The sequence below is a fragment of the Cherax quadricarinatus genome, chromosome 43 (genome assembly GCF_038502225.1).
Source record: "Cherax quadricarinatus isolate ZL_2023a chromosome 43, ASM3850222v1, whole genome shotgun sequence".
Lineage (NCBI taxonomy): Eukaryota > Metazoa > Arthropoda > Malacostraca > Decapoda > Parastacidae > Cherax > Cherax quadricarinatus.
Genome location: NC_091334.1, coordinates 2,738,836 through 2,762,375, shown reverse-complemented (window position 1 = coordinate 2,762,375; position 23,540 = coordinate 2,738,836). Strand labels below are relative to the sequence as shown.

The following is a 23,540-nucleotide window of genomic DNA, read 5'->3' as shown; positions in this document are numbered from 1 at the left end:
AACAGTGATAATGTGCGAGTGTGGTGAAAGTGTTGAATGATGATGAAAGTATTTTCTTTCTTTTTTGGGTCACCCTGCCTCGGTGGGAGACGGCCGACTTGTTGAAATATATATATATATATATATATATATATATATATATATATATATATATATATATATATATATATGCAATAAGATCACAGTAAACAGGTGATTTCAGAATATGCAAAACAACCACTCTGAAAAAATAGAGAAATTCCAAGCGCTTTCGTGACTACTCACATTATCAAGGAACTATGTTCCTTGATAATGTGAGTAGTCCCGAAAGCGCTTGGAATTTCTCTATTTTTTCAGAGTGGTTGTTTTGCATATATATATATATATATATTAAAAAGGGGATAAGAAAAGCTAAAAGGGACTATGAAATTAAAGTTGCTAGGGATTCTAAAACTAACCCAAAAAGTTTTTTCCAGGTCTATAGAACAAAAGTTAGAGATAAGATAGGTCCCCTTAAAAATAACTATGGGCACCTTACTGACAATGAGAATGAAATGTGCTTGATTTTAAATAATTATTTTCTCTCAGTTTTTACACAGGAAGACACTAACAATATTCCAGTAATTAATTTTTACAGTGGGCTAGAAGAAGATAAATTATGTAACATCACAGTCACTAGTGAGATGGTTGTGAGGCAGATAGACAGACTGAAGCAAAATAAGTCGCCGGGTCCTGATGAGGTTTTTTCAAGGGTTCTTAAGGAATGCAAAATGGAACTCTGTGAACCATTAACTAATATTTTTAATTTATCTCTTCAAACAGGTGTAGTGTCTGATATGTGGAAGATGGCTAATGTAACTCCTATTTTTAAAACAGGGGACAAGTCGTTACCGTCAAATTACCGCCCAATAAGCCTGACCTCAATTGTAGGCAAATTACTAGAGTCAATTATAGCTGAGATTATAAGAAGCCATCTCGATAAGCATAGCTTGATTAATGATACTCAGCATGGATTCACAAGAGGCCGGTCTTGTCTAACTAATTTATTAACTTTCTTCAGTAAAGCTTTTGAGGCTGTTGACCACAATAAAGAATTTGATATTATTTACTTAGATTTTAGTAAGGCTTTTGATAGAGTTCCGCACCATAGACTGTTAAAGAAAGTGGCAGCCCATGGCATTGGGGGAAAAGTGCTCTCGTGGATCGAGTCATGGCTCACTGACAGGAAGCAGAGAGTGTCCATAAATGGGGTTAAATCCGAGTGGGGATCTGTAACAAGTGGCGTTCCACAGGGATCAGTCTTGGGCCCGTTGTTGTTTATAATATATATCAATGATCTTGATGAGGGAATTACTAGTGATATGAGCAAATTCGCCGATGACACAAAGATAGGTAGGATAATTGATTCAAACGTAGATGTTAGGGAACTTCAGGAGGACTTAAACAAACTCTATTCTTGGTCAGAAAAGTGGCAGATGCAGTTCAATGTAGATAAGTGCAAGGTTCTGAAGCTTGGGAGTGCCCATAACCCTAGTACTTATAAATTAAATGATGTAGAACTTAGCCATACAGATTGCGAAAAGGACTTGGGGGTTATGGTGAGCAGCAACCTTAAACCAAGACAGCAATGCCTAAGCGTACGTAATAAGGCAAATAGATTACTGGGATTTATATCAAGAAGTGTAAGCAACAGAAGTCCAGAGGTCATACTGCAGCTTTATACATCATTAGTAAGGCCTCACCTTGATTATGCAGCTCAGTTCTGGTCTCCGTATTACAAAATGGACATAAATTCGTTAGAAAACATTCAGCGTAGGATGACTAAATTAATACATAGCATCAGAAATCTTCCTTATGAAGAAAGATTGAAGACTCTTAAGTTACATTCACTTGTTAGACGAAGAATGAGGGGAGACCTGATCGAAGTGTATAAGTGGAAGATAGGTATTAATAAAGGGGATATTAATAAGGTCTTGAGGATGTCTCTCCAAGAGAGAACCCGCAGTAATGGATTTAAATTAGATAAGTTTAGATTTAGAAAGGACATAGGAAAGTATTGGTTTGGAAATAGGGTAGTTGATGAGTGGAACAGTCTACCTAGTTGGGTTATTGAGGCTAGGACTTTGGGTAGTTTCAAATCTAGGTTGGATAAGTACATGAGTGGGAAGGGTTGGATTTGAGTGGGACTTTCACATCAGAGCTTATTTCTTGGGTAGCATTGAAAATTGGGTTGGGTAAATGTTTTGTTAGTGGGATGAATTGTAAAGGACCTGCCTAGTATGGGCCAGCAGGCCTCCTGCAGTGTTCCTCCTTTCTTATGTTCTTATGTTCTTATATATATATATATATATATACACAGTGGTCCCTCGCTTTTCGTAGTTCTCGGCAATCGTAAATTTGGCCAATAATAGGGGTATTTTCGTATAAACATGGACTCGCTTTTCATAGGTTGACTCGCGAATAGTAGTTCGTCCAGGACGCTTACGCACGGTGTGAGCAGGGGAGGCCTCCCTACCCAGCCAGTCTGGCATTGTTTGCCAGTGAGTGAAGGTCCCCTCAAGTGCTCCTACGAAATATTTCATAATATTCCACTCATTTTAGTGCTTGCAAGTACTAAATAAGCTACCATGGCTCCAAAGAAAGCTCCTAGTGCCAAGCCTGTGGTAAAGAAGGTGAGAAATATGTACAGTGACAAAGTCTTGTACCATTTTAGGGAAGTGTTAAAGAGACGCCAGAAACAGAGCTCTCTCCACAGTTACTTTGCGAGACAGGACTAGAGTGACTCTCAAGGTGGTCCTAGTGGCATTAAGAAACAGAGAAGAGAAGCAACCTCAGAGAAGCAATTGGTACCTGAGGTGTTGCTGGAAGGGGATTCCCCTTCCAAACTATAAACAATCCAATCTTTCTCCTCCTCCAGTCTCCCATACACTAAGAAGAATCTCCAATAAAGGTAAGTGTTATGCTGTTAATGTTTCATTCATCATTTCCCATTGTATTGTTTATGTACTACATGTATATTTCATGTAAAAAATTTTTTTGTTTTAATACTTCTGAGTGTCAGAAACGGATTAATTGTATTTACATTATTTCTTATGGGGAAAATTGATTCGCAAATCGTAAATTTCGTTTATAGTAGCTCCTCCAGGAACGGATTAATTACGAAAAACGAGGGACCACTGTATATATATATATATATATATATATATATATATATATATATATATATATATATATATATGTATATATATATAATATATATATATATATATATATATATGTATGCATATATATATATATATATATATATATATATATATATATATATATATATATATACATATATATATATATATATATATATATATATATATATATATATATATATATATATATATATATATACATACATATATATATATATATATATATATATATATATATATATATATATATATATATATGTATGTATATATATATATATATATATATATATATATATATATATATATATATATATATATATATATATATATATATATATATATATATATATATATATATACAAAACAACCACTCTGAAAGAATAGAGAAATTCCAAGCGCTTTCGTGACTACTCACATTATCAAGGAACTATGAAAGTGAAGCATCCAAGGAAGCTATATAAGGGGTCGGCCAACACCTCACTATCAGATCCCACAACGGTTAAACACGTGACGCGCGGCGAGCCAACTTGGATAGGTCCTTTGCAAAACTCACCCCCAAGCTATTTATTTGTCCAGTGTATTATTAAATTCTTCCCAAGTTCTATTAATTATAAATGGATCTAATTTATATAAACCAAAGGAAATATTCATATTATTGTCAAAACTGCTTTTTATGAAACAAGATTCAATTATATTCCTGTCGACCATGGACTTGCTTGATACTACTTTCTCAACTTTTTGAAAATCAATTGGATGGTTAAAATCTCTTACATGAATAAATAGAGCATTGGAATATTGTCCAGTTCTAATGCTATATTTATGTTGTTTTAATCTTAGTTCGAGATTTTTACCAGTTTGACCGTAATAAACTTTATCGCAAATTTTACAAGGAATCTTATGGACACATCCATCAGCATTTTGGGGGGAATTCTTAATCAAAAGTTTTTTTACTGTATCAAGATTTTTGAATACAACTTTAATATTAAAAGTCTTAAGAAGAGAAGGCATATCAACCAAGTTTTCATGGTAAGGGAGAACCAACATATTTTTAGTTGAATAAGGCTGGTTGCCCTTTTTTGGATTATAAAAAGTGTTCCTAGCAACTTTAAAAGATTTATCAATTACATTTCTTGGGTATTTTAAATCATTACCTATTTCATAAATTTTGGATATTTCCTCATCTATGAACTCAGGACTACAAATTCGTAAAGCTCTCAAAAACATTGATGAGAAAACAGACAGTTTGACTCTATCTTGATGCGAGGAATAATAGTGGACATAGGAACAGTTATTTGTAGGTTTTCTGTAAATTTTAAATTTGAATTCATTATTACCCTTAATAATTAAAACATCTAGAAAAGGCAATGAGTTATTTTCTTCAAACTCAACAGTAAAGTTTATAGAATGGGCTAAGCTATTTAATTTTCCAAGAAAATGGTGTATATCTACATTTTTGGGCATAAGACACAAAATATCATCAACATATCTGAACCATTTAGCTCTATTAGGGAGGATTGTGTTAAGCAACCTTGTTTCAAAAAATTCCATGTATAGGTTACTAAGAACAGGTGAAAGAGGATTTCCCATTGCCATACCAAACTTCTGAGTGTAAAACTTATCATTAAATACAAATTTTGCATCAACAATGCAAAGTTTAATAAGTTTAATGATAGTAGGAACTGGCAATGGTAAATCATAGTTAACGAGTTCTTCAGATAAGAAACTTAATAAATCATCAACAGGAACTTTCGTAAACAAGGAAGTAACATCAAAACTAACCATGTTAAAATCATTTAAGTCAGTCAAGGAGCTTAATTTATCAACCAAGTCTATGTTGTTTTTAACATTAAAGTTAGAAATTTTGCCAACAATAGGGCTCAAAATATCAACAAGCCATTTGGATAATTTATATGAAACTGACCCTATGGAGCTAATAATTGGTCTGACTGGATTCCCTGGTTTGTGTGTTTTTATTAGTCCATACATGTAAGGTAAAGATGGATTAGTGGAAGTAAATTGTTTGACTAATTCATCTTTGCCTTTCAGTAGAAGTTTTATTGTTTTATTGAAATTGCTGTTAACGGTTTCTAGGGGATTTTTCCTAAGTTTAGAATAGGTTTCAGTATCATCTAAGAGATTATTCATTTTTTCTTGGTAATCATTTTCTTTCATAATTACTATTGCATTTATTTTGTCTGCTTTAGTAAGGCGCAAATTTTTATTGTTATTAAGTGTATCATAAGACTTAAAGAATCTTCTCTTCTTAAGACTTTTAATATTAAAGTTGTATTCAAAAATCTTGATACAGTAAAAAAACTTTTGATTAAGAATTCCCCCCAAAATGCTGATGGATGTGTCTATAAGATTCCTTGTAAAATTTGCGATAAAGTTTATTACGGTCAAACTGGTAAAAATCTCGAACTAAGATTAAAACAACATAAATATAGCATTAGAACTGGACAAGATTCCAATGCTCTATTTATTCATGTAAGAGATTTTAACCATCCAATTGATTTTCAAAAAGTTGAGAAAGTAGTATCAAGCAAGTCCATGGTCGACAGGAATATAATTGAATCTTGTTTCATAAAAAGCAGTTTTGACAATAATATGAATATTTCCTTTGGTTTATATAAATTAGATCCATTTATAATTAATAGAATTTGGGAAGAATTTAATAATACACTGGACAAATAAATAGCTTGGGGGTGAGTTTTGCAAAGGACCTATCCAAGTTGGCTCGCCGCGCGTCACGTGTTTAACCGTTGTGGGATCTGATAGTGAGGTGTTGGCCGACCCCTTATATAGCTTCCTTGGATGCTTCACTTTCATAGTTCCTTGATAATGTGAGTAGTCACGAAAGCGCTTGGAATTTCTCTATTCTTTCAGAGTGGTTGTTTTGCATATTTTGAAATCACCTGTTTACTGTGATTTTATTTAATATATATATATATATATATATATATATATATATATATATATATATATATATATATATATATATATATAATTTTAGGTAAAAAAAAGAAAACATTTATTGTTGTTGACTTATAGAATGTAAAGATTTCCCTGGGAAACAAAATCATTCGACATTAGACCCCAAGACAAGAACTTCATCAACTAGAGTTGCTTTTCATGAAGTACATTCCCTTTGAAGGGAAGAGTTGCCTTCCTTCAGGAAAATAAACCTTGATCCAAAGAATCAGAGTGCCCTCTCCTTCCTTGAATCAAATCTGGTTACATCATGTCCCTTTGGTGCCGCTCCAAAAATATAAAAACATTTCATAAATAAATTGAGGGAGGTGACCTGAGTAATGTAGTTGACCCGGGTCATCTTGGGACGGCTTCTCCTCCGGCCGCTCCCCCAGACACACCTCACGGAAGTCAGGGCAGCAGTCATCATGAACGGTGTCTGCGTCCTTCACCAGGCAGAACTCGTCACAGTAGCAGAGGGTGCCTAGTATAGGCACAGAGCAGTCATCGTAGCGGTCTTCACAACACTCTGAAGGCTTCCTGTGGGTGTTTGACCAAAGTCACAGCTCAGGCTACCACAGAAGTACTTCACAAAACACGTACTGTTTACTTTAGTTGGTCACTTTATACTGCGCTATGTAACCATCCTGTGGATGGTAGACATCACGTACAACGACCACAATGGTAATGAGTTCCTTTGACCTTTTTAGAATTACCTTAGGTAATTTATGCTACGTATGATAAGTGTACTTATGTAATAAAGTTGGTAGAACTACAGACAATATGTAAAGTAAAAGGACACAAGTGCAACTAATGTGACATTTTATTGTGGCAACGTTTCGCTCTCCAGGAGCTTTATCAAGCCGTTACAAACAGTACATGGACACAGAGGGTATATATAGGCTTAGAGTGAGGTGCAATACTAGTGGTAGTAGTAGTAGTAGTGATATAAGTTGTAGTAGTAGTAGTAGTAGTAGTAGTAGTAGTAGTAGTAGTAGTAATACAATATGGTAGAACAATCAACTTGCACATGAGAAAAAGGATATAAAAGCTATTGGGAAACATAAAAATAGGTTAGACAAATATTTCTATTGAAGGCTGGATAGAGAAGGTCTGTTTCAATGTTCATTCTCTGTAATGTCTTATGTGTAGTATTAACAGGAGAGACTATGTGATGGCAGGATTCTTGCTAAGACTTCAGAGATGGTGAAGCTGCCTTTGTTTTGTTTAATTGTATTAGAAATAGTGATTAGTGAAGATTCAAGGCACTTGCATCTGCACTTTGTCACATTAGTTGCACTTGTGTCCCTTCACTTTACAAGTGTACTTATGTACACTTGTAAAGTGAGAGGACACACACTATGGAGTTTACCTGGAGTTTACCTGGAGAGAGTTTCGGGGGTCAACGCCCCCGCGGCCCGGTCTGTGACCAGGCCTCCTGGTGGATCAGCGCCTGATCAACCAGGCTGTTGCTGCTGGCTGCACGCAAACCAACGTACGAGCCACAGCCCGGCTGATCAGGAACTGACTTTAGGTGCTTGTCCAGTGCCAGCTTGAAGACTGCCAGGGGTCTGTTGGTAATCCCCCTTATGTGTGCTGGGAGGCAGTTGAACAGTCTCGGGCCCCTGACACTTATTGTATGGTCTCTTAACGTGCTAGTGACACCCCTGCTTTTCATTGGGGGGATGGTGCATCGTCTGCCAAGTCTTTTGCTTTCGTAGTGAGTGATTTTCGTGTGCAAGTTCGGTACTAGTCCCTCTAGGATTTTCCAGGTGTATATAATCATGTATCTCTCCCTCCTGCGTTCCAGGGAATACAGGTTTAGAAACCTCAAGCGCTCCCAGTAATTGAGGTGTTTTATCTCCGTTATGCGCGCCGTGAAAGTTCTCTGTACATTTTCTAGGTCGGCAATTTCACCTGCCTTGAAAGGTGCTGTTAGAGTGCAGCAATATTCCAGCCTAGAAAGAACAAGTGACCTGAAGAGTGTCATCATGGGCTTGGCCTCCCTAGTTTTGAAGGTTCTCATTATCCATCCTGTCATTTTTCTAGCAGATGCGATTGATACAATGTTATGGTCCTTGAAGTTGAGATCCTCCGACATAATCACTCCCAGGTCTTTGACGTTGGTGTTTCGCTCTATTTTGTGGCCAGAATTTGTTTTGTACTCTGATGAAGATTTAATTTCCTCATGTTTACCATATCTGAGTAATTGAAATTTCTCATCGTTGAACTTCATATTGTTTTCTGCAGCCCACTGAAAGATTTGGTTGATGTCCGCCTGGAGCCTTGCAGTGTCTGCAATGGAAGACACTGTCATGCAGATTCGGGTGTCATCTGCAAAGGAAGACACGGTGCTGTGGCTGACATCCTTGTCTATGTCGGATATGAGGATGAGGAACAAGATGGGAGCTAGTACTGTGCCTTGTGGAACAGAGCTTTTCACCATAGCTGCCTCGGACTTTACTCTGTTGACGACTACTCTCTGTGTTCTGTTAGTGAGGAAATTATAGATCCATCGACCGACTTTTCCTGTTATTCCTTTAGCGCGCATTTTGTGCGCTATTACGCCATGGTCACACTTGTCGAAAGCTTTTGCAAAGTCTGTATATATTACATCTGCATTCTTTTTGTCTTCTAGTGCATTTAGGACCTTGTCGTAGTGATCCAGTAGTTGAGACAGACAGGAGCGACCTGTTCTAAACCCATGTTGCCCTGGGTTGTGTAACTGATGGGTTTCTAGATGGGTGGTGATCTTGCTTCTTAGGACCCTTTCAAAGATTTTTATGATATGGGATGTTAGTGCTATTGGTCTGTAGTTCTTTGCTGTTGCTTTACTGCCCCCTTTGTGGAGTGGGGCTATGTCTGTTGTTTTTAGTAACTGAGGGACGACCCCCGTGTCCATGCTCCCTCTCCATAGGATGGAAAAGGTTCGTGATAGGGGCTTCTTGCAGTTCTTGATGAACACAGAGTTCCATGAGTCTGGCCCTGGTGCAGAGTGCATGGGCATGTCATTTATCGCCTGTTCGAAGTCATTTGGCGTCAGGATAACATCGGATAGGCTTGTGTTAATCAAATTTTGTGGCTCTCTCATAAAAAATTCATTTTGATCTTCGACTCTCAGTCTGGTTAGCGGCTTGCTAAAAACTGAGTCATATTGGGACTTGAGTAGCTCACTCATTTCCTTGCTGTCATCTGTGTAGGACCCATCTTGTTTAAGTAGGGGCCCAATACTGGACGTTGTTCTCGATTTTGATTTGGCATAGGAGAAGAAATACTTTGGGTTTCTTTCGATTTCATTTATGGCTTTTAGTTCTTCCCGCGATTCCTGACTCCTAAAGGATTCTTTTAGCTTAAGTTCGATGCTTGCTATTTCTCTGACCAGTGTCTCCCTGCGCATTTCAGATATATTGACCTCTTTTAGCCGCTCTGTTATTCTTTTCCGTCGCCTGTAAAGGGAGCGCCTGTCTCTTTCTATTTTACATCTACTCCTCCTTTTTCTTAGAGGAATAAGCCTTGTGCATACATCGAGTGCCACCGAGTTAATCTGTTCTAGGCATAAGTTTGGGTCTGTGTTGCTTAGTATATCTTCCCAGCTTATATCGGGTAGGACTTGGTTTACTTGGTCCCACTTTATGTTTTTGTTATTGAAGTTGAATTTGGTGAATGCTCCCTCGTGACTAGTCTCATTTTGTCGGTCTGGGGCTCCACGCATACATGTCTGAACCTCAGTTATGTTGTGATCTGAGTATATTGTTTTTGATATGGTGACATTTCTTATCAGATCATCATTGTTAGTGAAGATGAGGTCTAGTGTATTCTCCAGTCTAGTAGGCTCTATTATTTGCTGGTTTAAATTGAATTTTGTGCAGAGATTTAAAAGCTCGTGTGAGTGTGAGTTTTCATCAGAGCTGCCTCCTGGTGTTATTACTGCAACAATATTATTTGCTATATTCCTCCATTTTAGGTGCCTTAAGTTGAAATCCCCCAGGAGCAAGATGTTGGGTGCAGGAGCTGGAAGATTTTCCAGACAGTGGTCAATTTTTAACAGCTGTTCCTGGAATTGCTGGGATGTTGCATCCGGAGGCTTGTAGACTACCACAATGACTAGGTTTTGGTTCTCGACCTTTACTGCTAAAACTTCCACTACGTCATTTGAGGCATTAAGCAGTTCTGTGCAAACAAGTGACTCTGCAATGTACAGGCCAACCCCCCCCCCCCCCTTTTGCCTGTTCACTCTGTCACATCTGTATAGGTTGTAACCTGGGATCCATATTTCGTTGTCCAAGTGATCCTTTATGTGGGTCTCAGTGAAAGCCGCGAACATTGCCTTTGCCTCTGCAAGCAGTCCACGGATGAAAGGTATTTTGTTGTTTGTTGCTGGCTTTAGACCCTGTATATTTGCAAAGAAGAATGTTATCGGGCTGGTGGTATTGTTGGTACTGGGGGGGGGGTTTTTTTCCGGCATTAGTATCTGTATCTGTTGGTTTGGAGTGGAGGCCATCGACTGTGGTTCCACTCCAGGAATGACTGAATTTGGTGTACGATTTCTGCCATTTCCTGCCAGTTTTTTTTCCTTCCTGGCACTAAAAAACCTCTCCCTCTTGAGTGGCTGTGGCTACCCAGGTTTTCCCATGGCCTGGATGTTTTGTATCTTTTTGTCCCCTTTAGATGGTATGCCTGGCAATTTAAGTTATAGCACAGTCTTTCCTGTACTGAAGAGGTACACATTTCAGGGTGAAAAAGCTTACAGGAAGGGAGTTTGCATTTTCCTGTTGTCATATGGGCATGACATTTTCTAGGGTGGTCATAGTTGCATGTCCCATCTGTTTTTCCAGATTTCCCATGCCAGCAGATACCAAGTGCATAGTATGTGCACAGGCTTGGTTTCCGTTTGCCTTGGGTTTCTGTGACTGTATTCCCTGTTGGTGCATGTTTCCCTGTCTTATTCCTATCCTCCCTAGCACCAACAATGGAGCTCCCACCAGTTGTTTTTGGTAATTTATCCTCACTATTGCTATTGGAGTCCTCTTGTTTGCTATTTCCTGCGGTATTTCTAGTTTGCAATATTGGTTTTATCTTATCTTTGACTACACTTGTTTCCCTACTATGGCTCCTGTCCTCTATGAGGTCATTTATATGTATTCCTTCCTGCGTATAATTCCCGACTACCTGGACAAAATCTCCAGCTTCACCATTACTGTCTCCCAGGACAGTATCTCCAGCTTCACCATTTCTGTCTCCCAGGACAGCACCTCCAGCTTCACCATTACTGTGATGAATGGTTTGAAAAACCGACAAGTTGAAGATTGAGACACTTATGCAGCATATGGGAATCTTTATTCAGGAAACGTTTCGCCACACAGTGGCTTCATCAGTCCAATACAAAGAGGAAGGCGTAAGGAGAGGAGGAGAATGAGGTAATCAGTCCCTCAACCTGGAGTCGATGTGTTCAGTCCATCAATCTTGTAGAATGTACAGCATAGGGCCGTAGACGTGGCTTATATACTGTAGTGAGGTGACGTGAAGCAGATGGAGGCGGGGTCATAGTGGTACCATCCACTAGTCGAAGTAGGTCTTCGTCCAAAGGTTGAACAAGTGTTGAAGAATTCTTTGTAACAAGACCCCATGATGCTGCCGTGTCTGACAGTTGTGATGAATGGTTTGAAAAACCGACAAGTTGAAGATTGAGACACTTATGCAGCATATGGGAATCTTTATTCAGGAAACGTTTCGCCACACAGTGACTTCATCAGTCCAATACAAAGAGGAAGGCGTAAGGAGAGGAGGAGAATGAGGTAATCAGTCCCTCAACCTGGAGTCGATGTGTTCAGTCCATCAATCTTGTAGAATGTACAGCATAGGGCCGTAGACGTGGCTTATATACTGTAGTGAGGTGACGTGAAGCAGATGGAGGCGGGGTCATAGTGGTACCATCCACTAGTCGAAGTAGGTCTTCGTCCAAAGGTTGAACAAGTGTTGAAGAATTCTTTGTAACAAGACCCCATGATGCCGTGTCTGACAGTTGTGATGAATGGTTTGAAAAACCGACAAGTTGAAGATTGAGACACTTATGCAGCATATGGGAATCTTTATTCAGGAAACGTTTCGCCACACAGTGGCTTCATCAGTCCAATACAAAGAGGAAGGCGTAAGGAGAGGAGGAGAATGAGGTAATCAGTCCCTCAACCTGGAGTCGATGTGTTCAGTCCATCAATCTTGTAGAATGTACAGCATAGGGCCGTAGACGTGGCTTATATACTGTAGTGAGGTGACGTGAAGCAGATGGAGGCGGGGTCATAGTGGTACCATCCACTAGTCGAAGTAGGTCTTCGTCCAAAGGTTGAACAAGTGTTGAAGAATTCTTTGTAACAAGACCCCATGATGCTGCCGTGTCTGACAGTTGTGATGAATGGTTTGAAAAACCGACAAGTTGAAGATTGAGACACTTATGCAGCATATGGGAATCTTTATTCAGGAAACGTTTCGCCACACAGTGGCTTCATCAGTCCAATACAAAGAGGAAGGCGTAAGGAGAGGAGGAGAATGAGGTAATCAGTCCCTCAACCTGGAGTCGATGTGTTCAGTCCATCAATCTTGTACATTGCTGAACACATCGACTCCAGGTTGAGGGACTGATTACCTCATTCTCCTCCTCTCCTTACGCCTTCCTCTTTGTATTGGACTGATGAAGCCACTGTGTGGCGAAACGTTTCCTGAATAAAGATTCCCATATGCTGCATAAGTGTCTCAATCTTCAACTTGTCGGTTTTTCAAACCATTCATCACAACTGCCAGACACGGCAGCATCATGGGGTCTTGTTACAAAGAATTCTTCAACACTTGTTCAACCTTTGGACGAAGACCTACTTCGACTAGTGGATGGTACCACTATGACCCCGCCTCCATCTGCTTCACGTCACCTCACTACAGTATATAAGCCACGTCTACGGCCCTATGCTGTACATTCTACAAGATTGATGGACTGAACACATCGACTCCAGGTTGAGGGACTGATTACCTCATTCTCCTCCTCTCCTTACGCCTTCCTCTTTGTATTGGACTGATGAAGCCACTGTGTGGCGAAACGTTTCCTGAATAAAGATTCCCATATGCTGCATAAGTGTCTCAATCTTCAACTTGTCGGTTTTTCAAACCATTCATCACAACTGTCAGACACGGCAGCATCATGGGGTCTTGTTACAAAGAATTCTTCAACACTTGTTCAACCTTTGGACGAAGACCTACTTCGACTAGTGGATGGTACCACTATGACCCCGCCTCCATCTGCTTCACGTCACCTCACTACAGTATATAAGCCACGTCTACGGCCCTATGCTGTACATTCTACAAGATTGATGGACTGAACACATCGACTCCAGGTTGAGGGACTGATTACCTCATTCTCCTCCTCTCCTTACGCCTTCCTCTTTGTATTGGACTGATGAAGCCACTGTGTGGCGAAACGTTTCCTGAATAAAGATTCCCATATGCTGCATAAGTGTCTCAATCTTCAACTTGTCGGTTTTTCAAACCATTCATCACAACTGTCAGACACGGCAGCATCATGGGGTCTTGTTACAAAGAATTCTTCAACACTTGTTCAACCTTTGGACGAAGACCTACTTCGACTAGTGGATGGTACCACTATGACCCCGCCTCCATCTGCTTCACGTCACCTCACTACAGTATATAAGCCACGTCTACGGCCCTATGCTGTACATTCTACAAGATTGATGGACTGAACACATCGACTCCAGGTTGAGGGACTGATTACCTCATTCTCCTCCTCTCCTTACGCCTTCCTCTTTGTATTGGACTGATGAAGCCACTGTGTGGCGAAACGTTTCCTGAATAAAGATTCCCATATGCTGCATAAGTGTCTCAATCTTCACCATTACTGTCTCCCAGGACAGCACTATCAGCCCCACATTTACTGACTACCAGGACATCACCTCCAGCCTTACAATTTGTGACTACATGGCCAGTATCAAGGGCAGTACCATTCAGCCCAGACTTTTTATGTTCCCATCTGTTGTAGAAAGCTTCCAGGTTTTCTATGGGTGGTAGTTAAAAAAAGAAGACACATAATGGGTACAGAAACTATATTTCAACATTTGTGTTAGCTAAGGAAGTCACACTGGTAATGATGTATTCAGTAATTTACTTACTTGGCCCCACTGTGACAGACACATGCATGTGGCTTATTAAACCTGGGGGTCAGTAACCCACAATAACCCAAGACAGTTGCTGAAACCCAGGTATTTCTAACAAAACTGCTAATCACTATTCCACCTTTATAATCATCAAAATTTCACAGAAACAGATCATGTGGTAACAAAGGCAACGGTGGCACTAGGTCATGTGGTAACACAGATAGCGGTGGCACCAGGTCATATGGAAACACAGATAGCGGTGGCGCCAGGTCATGTGGAAACAGATAGCAGTGGCGCCAGGTCATGTGGAAACAGATAGCGGTGGCGCCAGGTCATGTGGAAACAGATAGCGGTGGCGCCAGGTCATGTGGTAACACAGATAGCGGTGGCACCATCTCGTAAGCTTCTAATCTTTTCTAAATGGGTCGTGTCATCCTGTTTTCGCATAAGAAAAATAAAGATTAAAAACAGGATATGTAGAGTACATATGTGATAGCCAGCCGGGGTGTAGATGCTACAGTATGTAGAGTACATATAAGAACATAAGAATGTAGGAACACTGCAGAAGGCCTACTGGCCCATACGAGGCAGGTCCTTATCAAAACGATCTCTACCTAAAGCCACCCAAGAAATAACTCCCGTACCCAATGACACCAATCAAACCCAGCCCCTCCCACTCATATATTTGTCCAGTCTCTTCTTAAAGCTGCACAAGGTCCTAGCCTCTATCACCCCACTAGGAAGACTGTTCCACGCATCTACAACTCTGTTAGAAAACCAGTACTTACCTATGTCCTTTCTAAATCTAAATTTATCCAACTTATATCCATTATTTCTGGTTCTTACCTGGTTCGACACCCTCAGTACTTTATTAATATCTCCCTTGTTTATGCCTGTCATCCACTTATACACTTCAATGATATCTCCTCTCGGTGGCAATATAAACACAAATGCAGTATAATGTGATCCTTTATTGACTACGTTTCGCCCACACAGTGGGCTTTTTCAAGTCACAAACAGAACCCATATCTCCTCTCGTTCTACGCCTCTCCAGAGAGTGGAGATTTAAGGCTTTGTCTATCTTCATACGTGAGGTTCCTTACACAGTAAATCATTTTAGTCATTCTTCTCTGTATGCTCTCTAATGAGTCTATATCCATCCTGTAGTAAGGAGACCAAAACTGAGCAGCATAATCTAAATGAGGCCTCACTAGTGATGTATAGAGCTGCAAAATAACTTTTGGACTTCGGTTACTTATACTTCTTGAGATAAATCCAAGTAATCTGTTGGCCTTGTTGCGCACACTAAGGCACTGCTGTCTTGGCTTTAGATTTCTGCTTACCATGACTCCCAAGTCTTTTTCACATTCTGTATGATCAAGCTCTACTTCACCTAGATTATAGCTTCGAGGGTTATTTTCATTACCAAGGGCAAGTACCTTACACTTATCCACATTGAACTTCATCTGCCATTTTTCAGACCAAGACATTAATTTGTCCAAATCGTCCTGGAGTTCATTGATATCCTCCTCAGAGTGAATTATACGGCCTATCTTTGTATCATCAGCAAATTTACTCATGTCACTCGTAATCCCTTCATCAAGGTCATTAATGTAAATTATGAACAAGAGAGGGCCTAAAACTGATCCTTGTGGAACGCCACTAGTGACTAATCCCCATTCAGATTTCACTCCATTAATGGTAACTCTCTGCTTTCTATTGGTTAGCCATGCCTCAATCCATGCTAGAACTTTACCTCCTATACCATGAGCTGCCACTTTTCTTAAGAGTCTCTTGTGAGGTACTCTATCGAAAGCTTTACTAAAATCCAAATAAACAATATCATATACCTTATTGCTGTCAACTGCCTCAAATGTTCTATTGAAGAACGTCAGTAAGTTTGTCAGGCAGGAACGACCTCTCGTGAATCCATGCTGAGATTCATTTATCAAATTATGTTCTTCAAGGTGACTTCTGATAATGTCAGCTATAATTGATTCTAATAACTTGCCCACTATAGATGTCAGGCTTATTGGACGGTAATTTGAAGGAGTGGACTTATCCCCTGATTTGAATATAGGAACCACATTAGCCATCTTCCACAACTCTGGCACAACACTGGTAAGGATGGATGCATTGAATACACTCGTTAATGTTGATAAATTAGACACATGTGCAACTCTTGGGTATCTTTATTGAGGAAACGTTTCGCCACACAGTAGCTTCATCAGTCCATACAAAGGAGAATCTTGAAGAATAGGAGGAGAATGAGGTAATCAGTCCCTCAACCTTGAGTCGATGTGGTCAGTCCATCAAGATTGATGGACTGACCACATCGACTCAAGGTTGAGGGACTGATTACCTCATTCTCCTCCTATTCTTCAAGATTCTCCTTTGTATGGACTGATGAAGCTACTGTGTGGCGAAACGTTTCCTCAATAAAGATACCCAAGAGTTGCACATGTGTCTAATTTATCAACATGTCGGTTCTCTGAACCATTCATCTACAAACACTCGTTAATGGCTGACTAAGCTCCATCTTGCATTCCTTAAGTACCCTGGAAAACAGCTCATCGGGTCCCGGGGACTTATTTTGCTTCAGTTTGTCTATCTGTTTAATAACCATGTCCCTCGTGACAGTAATATTAGTTAACTTAAATTCATCAGGAACTAAGTAATCATTGATTACTGGAATCTCATTTACATCTTCCTGTGTAAAAACTGACAAAAAATAGTCATTAAATAAGGAGCACATTTCCAGTTCGTTATCCGTCAGCTGTCCATTCCCAATTTTCAGAGGTCCTAGTTTTTCCTTCACCTTCGTCCTATACACTTGAAAGAATCCCTTTGGATTAGTCTTTGATTCATTAGCAACTCTAATTTCATAGTCACGTTTAGCCTTTCTAATCGCCTTTTTCACTTCTCTTTTAAGCTGAACATATTGGTCAGTAAGGTTAACCTCTCCTCTTCTGATGCGCCTATAAATTCCCCTTTTCTCCCCTAATAGATGCTTTAGCCTCCTGTTAACCCATTTGGGATCGTTATTATTAGACCTAATTTCTCTCTGGGGAATGTATATACTCTGGGCACTGTGTACATTATTAAGAAAACAATCATAAAAGCAGATCCCTTCATAATCATAAGTATGATCATCGTTAATAAAATCATTAGCTAGATAACTCCAATCAAGATTAGACAGGTGTTCCCTAAGTCCATTATAATCAGCAGAACGAAAATCAGGGATTTTTACTGTATTATCATTATTCTTGCATTCCCAGTTAATGCTAAAAGTGATGGATTTGTGATCACTTGCGCCAAGCTCTTCAGTGATCTCCAGATTATTCACGAGTGTTTCCTTATTTGACAAGACTAGGTCTAGCAAATTATTACCCCTGGTAGGCTCAGTTACGCTCTGTTTCAGAAAACAGTCCTGAACTGTTTCCATAAAGTCACTGGACTCTAGATTACCTGTCAAAGAATTCCAGTCAATTTGACTAAAGTTAAAGTCCCCTACTATGACTATGTTACTGTGTCCAGAAGCCCTAACAATTTCGTCCCAAAGAAGTCTCCCTTTATCGTGATCCAAGCCTGGAGGTCGGTATATTACACCTAGAAACTCTCTCCAGGTAAACTCCAGGTAGAATTAGTTTTTCTTGACCCTCCACGAACTCTACCAAAACAGACTCTGTTACTGCTCCATCTATTTTTATACCTGTTTTTATGCAACAATTAATATTTTCTCGAACATACAATGCAACTCCACCCCCCTTCCCATTAGATCTATCCACATTGAACAACTTAAATCCCTGAATATTACACTCAGCAGTCATATCCCGACTCTTTAAATCATACCACGTTTCAGTTAATGCAATGATATCAAAGTTCCCAGCACATGCTACCAAACGTAGTTCATTAATTTTATTTCTTGCACTTCGACTGTTAGCATAAAATACCATCATATGGTTTTTCTTCTGCACATTTTTCCTATTCATCTTTGTTTTTACACAATTTCTGAAATTATCATTACTCAGAGTTACTCCATGACAGTTACTATTAAGATTCTTAATATCAGAGCATAAGTCAATATATCCATACTCATTATTTATCATTTCTAAACCCATACCTCTAACTAATCCTAGTTTAAAGTCCTAACAACCCCCTCAACTGAGTTAGCAAGAAAACCCACACCTGCCCTGGATAAGTGAATCCCATCCCTGGCATACATGTCATTTCGGCCATAGAAGTTGTCCCAGTTGTCAATGAATGGTACTGCATTATCCTTACAGTGTTTATCCAGCCAACAATTAATACCAATTGCTCTGGACAACCATTCATTGCCAACACCTCTTCTTGGCAAAATGCCACATATAACAGGGCGCCCCCCCTTCTTCCTAATTATGTCTATAGCTGTCCTGAACTTTCTAACTAAATCCTCACTTCTACGCTTGCCTACATCATTGCCTCCAGCACTGAGGCAAATAATAGGATTGATCCCATTACCGTTCATGATGTTGTCAAGCCGGCTAACAATGTCCTCCATCCCAGCCCCAGGAAAGCATACCCTCTGTCTCCTACTCCTGTCCTTCAAGCAGAATGCCCTATCCATGTATCTAACCTGGCTATCACCAACAACAACAATATTCTTACCTTCCTTGTTGTCATTCGTCGTGACGATCCCAGTAGTCGACTCACATTCGTCGGGTAGCACCGAGAATGAGTTGGAGGTTTCCACAGGGGTTTCCACAGCAGTCTCTTTCTTCTTCATCGTTTCTGGCTTTCCATTCGTCTTCTTGATCGTCAACTTCGTCGTCCCCTGCTGTCCAGCCACTGACCACGATCCCTTCTTGACCTGAGGACTCGAAACAGGAGGACTACTACGAATCCTCTTGTTTTCCTCGGTCAATCGCCGTATCTCCATTTTCGCTGCCCTCAATTCTTCCTTAAGTTGCTGGTAAAGTTGCTCGATGGAGGGCATCTTGGTTCTGTCCACGGGAGCACACAAGACACTTCTTCACAGAGTTAAGTACAGGTCACCACTGTGATAGCCAGCCGGGGTGTAGATGCTACAGTATGTAGAGTACATATGTGATAGCCAGCCGGGGTGTAGATGCTACAGTATGTAGAGTACATATGTGATAGCCAGCCGGGGTGTAGATGCTACAGTATGTAGAACATAAGAACATAAGAAAGGAGGAACACTGCAGGAGGCCTGTTGGCCCATACTAGGCAGGTCCTTTACAATTCATCCCGTCTGCCAAGTCTTTTGCTTTCGTAGTGAGTGATTTTCGTGTGCAAGTTCGGTACTAGTCCCTCTAGGATTTTCCAGGTGTATATAATCATGTATCTCTCCCGCCTGCATTCCAGGGAATACAGGTTCAGGAACCTCAAGCGCTCCCAGTAATTGAGGTGTTTTATCTCCGTTATGCATGCCGTGAAGGTTCTCTGTACATTTTCTAGGTCAGCAATTTCACCTGCCTTGAAAGGTGCTGTTAGTGTGCAGCAATATTCCAGCCTAGATAGAACAAGTGACCTGAAGAGTTTCATCATGGGCTTGGCATCTCTAGTTTTGAAGGTTCTCATTATCCATCCTGTCATTTTTCTAGCAGATGCGATTGATACAATGTTATGGTCCTTGAAGGTGAGATCCTCCGACATGATCACTCCCAGGTCTTTGACGTTGGTGTTTCGCTCTATTTTGTGGCCAGAGTTTGTTTTGTACTCTGATAAAGATTTAATTTCCTCGTGTTTGCCATATCTGAGTAATTGAAATTTCTCATCGTTAAACTTCATATTGTTTTCTGCAGCCCACTGAAAGATTTGGTTGATGTCCGCCTGGAGCCTTGCAGTGTCTGCAATGGAAGACACTGTCATGCAGATTTGGGTGTCATCTGCAAAGGAAGACACGGTGCTGTGGCTGACATCCTTGTCTATGTCAGATATGAGGATGAGAAACAAGGTGGGAGCAAGTACTGTGCCTTGTGAAACAGAGCTTTTCACCTTAGCTGCCTCGGACTTTACTCTGTTGACGACTACTCTCTGTGTTCTGTTAGTGAGGAAATTATAGATCCATCGACCGACTTTTCCTGTTATTCCTTTAGCACGCATTTTGTGCGCTATTACGGCATGGTCACACTTGTCGAAGGCTTTTGCAAAGTCTGTATATATTACATCTGACTTTGCAAAAGCCTTCGACAAGTGTGACCATGGCGTAATAGCGCACAAAATGCGTGCTGAAGGAATAACGGGAAAAGTCGGTCGATGGATCTATAATTTCGTCGCTTTTACGTAACATTGGAGATAACAAAGTCTTTTCAACCCTGGATTTGTTACAAGGGTTTTGGCAAGTCCCTCTTCACGAGGACAGCCAAGAGCTAACTGCATTCTCCACTCCTACAGGTCATTATCACTTCCTCCATTTGGATTACGATCCTCCCCTATCACGTTCTCAAGGCTCATGACTAATATCTTTAGAGGTCTCATAGGTAATGCACTTATGGTGTACTTAGATGACGTAATCGTCATGTCTAAAGACGTGGATACACACTTGAAAAGACTTGATGTAGTACTTGGTAAGCTTGAAGAAGCCAATTTAAAGATCAAACTGTCTTAATGTCAATTTTTCAGATCAGAAATCAAGTTTCTTGGTCACGTAGTCACTCCTAGAGGGGCTACGACTGACCAAAGTAAAGTAATTGCTGTATTAATTTTTTCATCTCCAAAAACTGCTGATGCCGTAAGATCCTGTGTGGGCTTAGCAGGTTTTTATAGATCTTTCATTGCCAATTTTTCTTCCATAGCTGCTCCTCTAACTGAGTTGCTTAAGAAAGATGCTCCTTTTGTTTGGACCTTCCGTCAAGAAAGAGCATTCCAAACTCTAAAAGAAAAGCTAACATCTGCTCCAATTTTGAAATTTCCAGATTTTTCTAAGCCCTTCTATCTGACAACTGATGCTAGTTCTATTGGCATAGGTGCCGTACTAGCTCAGAAGACTGATGGCAAGTACAACGCAGTTGCATTTGCTAGCCGAGTCCTTACGAAGGCTGAACGTAATTATACAGTAACTGAGCAAGAAGCTTTAGCAATAGTATGGTCTTTAAAGCACTTCCGAGACATTATTTATCAGTACTCTGTCCATGTCTTGACAGACCATGCTCCACTGATACCTCTATTCCAGAACAACCTACTGGAAGGTTAGCCAGATGGACCTTGACTATCCAAGAGTTCAATCCCACCTTTGAACACTTACCTGGCAAGTCAAATGTAGCCGCAGATGCCTTATCGCGACATGTTAGTATAGTAACTGCAGACCCTCCATTTAGTGCTGAGGATGTAAAGAATGCTCAACGAACAGATCCCATGTGGTCTGGTGTGATTCGATTCCTGCTCCAGGAAGATCTTATTCTGACTGTGAAGCCACCAGCACCCATCAGTGACTTTGTCATGAACCAAGAATTACTGTATCGAACAGTCGAGTTGGGTACTCCTAGCAGAAGAGTATACCAGTTAGTAATTCCAGAGTCACTGGTGAATGTAGCCTTACAGCTAGTTCATGATGTACCAGGTGTTGCACACCCTGGTATGGATCGTTCAGTAAAACAAGCCAGATTGAAATACTTTTGGCCTCGTATGGCAACTGATATTTCTGAGTATGTTAAGAAATGTAGTGTCTGCATGCAAGATAAAGGTAATGCTAATGGTCCTAATCAAATCCAAGTGTATCCAACTACTAGCGAACCGTGGGCAAGAGTTGCGCTAGATTTGTTAACTAATTTCCGATGTTCCCTCCAGGGCAACAAACATCTGTGTGTTATGGTAGACCATTTCACCAGATATTGTGAGTTAGTTCCTATTGCAGATAAGACTGCAGAGACAGTAGCTAAAGCGTTTAAAGAACGCATTATCTGCAGGCATACCACCCCTAAGTCCCTAGTAACAGATAATGGTGGTGAACTCTGTAATGAGATTCTTGAAAATTTGTGTACCTTGCACAAGATCTCTAAATCCACAATTGTTCCTCATCATCCTGCCAGCATGAGATGAGGACTGGATGAGGACTAACAAACTTACACTAAACATCGACAAAACCTACTTCATTCACTTTGGTAACAGAGCTACAGACGTCCCTCTTAACATAATGATAAACGGATCACCTATCACAAAGCTAACAGAGGGAAAATTCTTAGGAATCCACCTTGATAATAGACTCAAATTTCATACACATATACAACAAATTTCTAAGAAAATTTCCAAGACTGTAGGCATACTATCGAAGATACGGTACTATGTTCCACAGTCAGCCCTCCTGGCCCTATATCACTCTCTTATTTACCCCAATCTCACCTATGGAATTTGTGCATGGGGCTCAACAACAATTAACCATCTCAGACCACTAATTACCCAACAAAAGGCTGCAGTTAGAATGATAACAAATTCTCACTACAGGCAGCACACTCCACCAATATTCAATACACTAAACCTACTCACCATACAAAACATCCATACTTATTACTGCACCTATTATATACATAGAACACTTAACTCTGATATTAATCCTCCCCTCAAACATCTCCTTGCCAACCTCAACAGAACACATGACCATAACACAAGGCACAGATCACTCTTTGATGTTCCTCGTGTCCATCTCACGCTATGCAAAAACTCAATGCACATAAAAGGCCCTAAAATCTGGAATTCATTACCTGTAAATATAAAAGAAACACTACCTGTTTATAAATTCAAGTCTCTTCTCAAAGATCACTTACTCACCCAAAACCAAATAAATACTGAATAACTGAACCTTTGAATTGTATATCTTAAATGTTTCTCACAATTATATCACATAAATGTTAAACCTAAAACCGAATCTAACTTTATTATTTTTTAAATACACTACCTAACAGAATCCTTCATATGACTGAATGCAACCATATGACCTGTCTTTGTAATACTCACTTGTGCTTTATAGTAATCTGTTTACATTAATGTTTTATCACTGATTTCATCATTGCTTAGTTAATCTTAAGTTAATTTTAAGCCAGCCCGTAATGCTATGCATAGTATAAGTGGCTTTGGCATGCTGCTCTTATCTGTATTTTTTTTGTACCTCTGTATGTGTGCTCAAATTGGAAATAAATAAATAAATAAATAAATAAATAAATAAAAAATAAATGGGTTAGCAGAACGAACCAATAAGAAAGTACTTGATGTCTTGAGAGCCACTATCAATCCCAACAGT

At 39.8% G+C, this 23,540-nt stretch overlaps 1 protein-coding gene across 1 annotated transcript in view; it reads right to left on the bottom strand.

Annotated features, from left to right (window-relative positions):
• LOC128694362 (uncharacterized peptidase C1-like protein F26E4.3) overlaps positions 1 to 23,540 on the bottom strand; it is a 117,738-nt gene that overhangs the window by 63,245 nt on the left and 30,953 nt on the right. Inside the window, exon 2 of the mRNA XM_070093508.1 lies at positions 6,487 to 6,692. Within this exon, the coding sequence (XP_069949609.1) occupies positions 6,487 to 6,692 (206 nt within the window). The remainder of the gene's footprint in view (positions 1 to 6,486; positions 6,693 to 23,540) is intronic.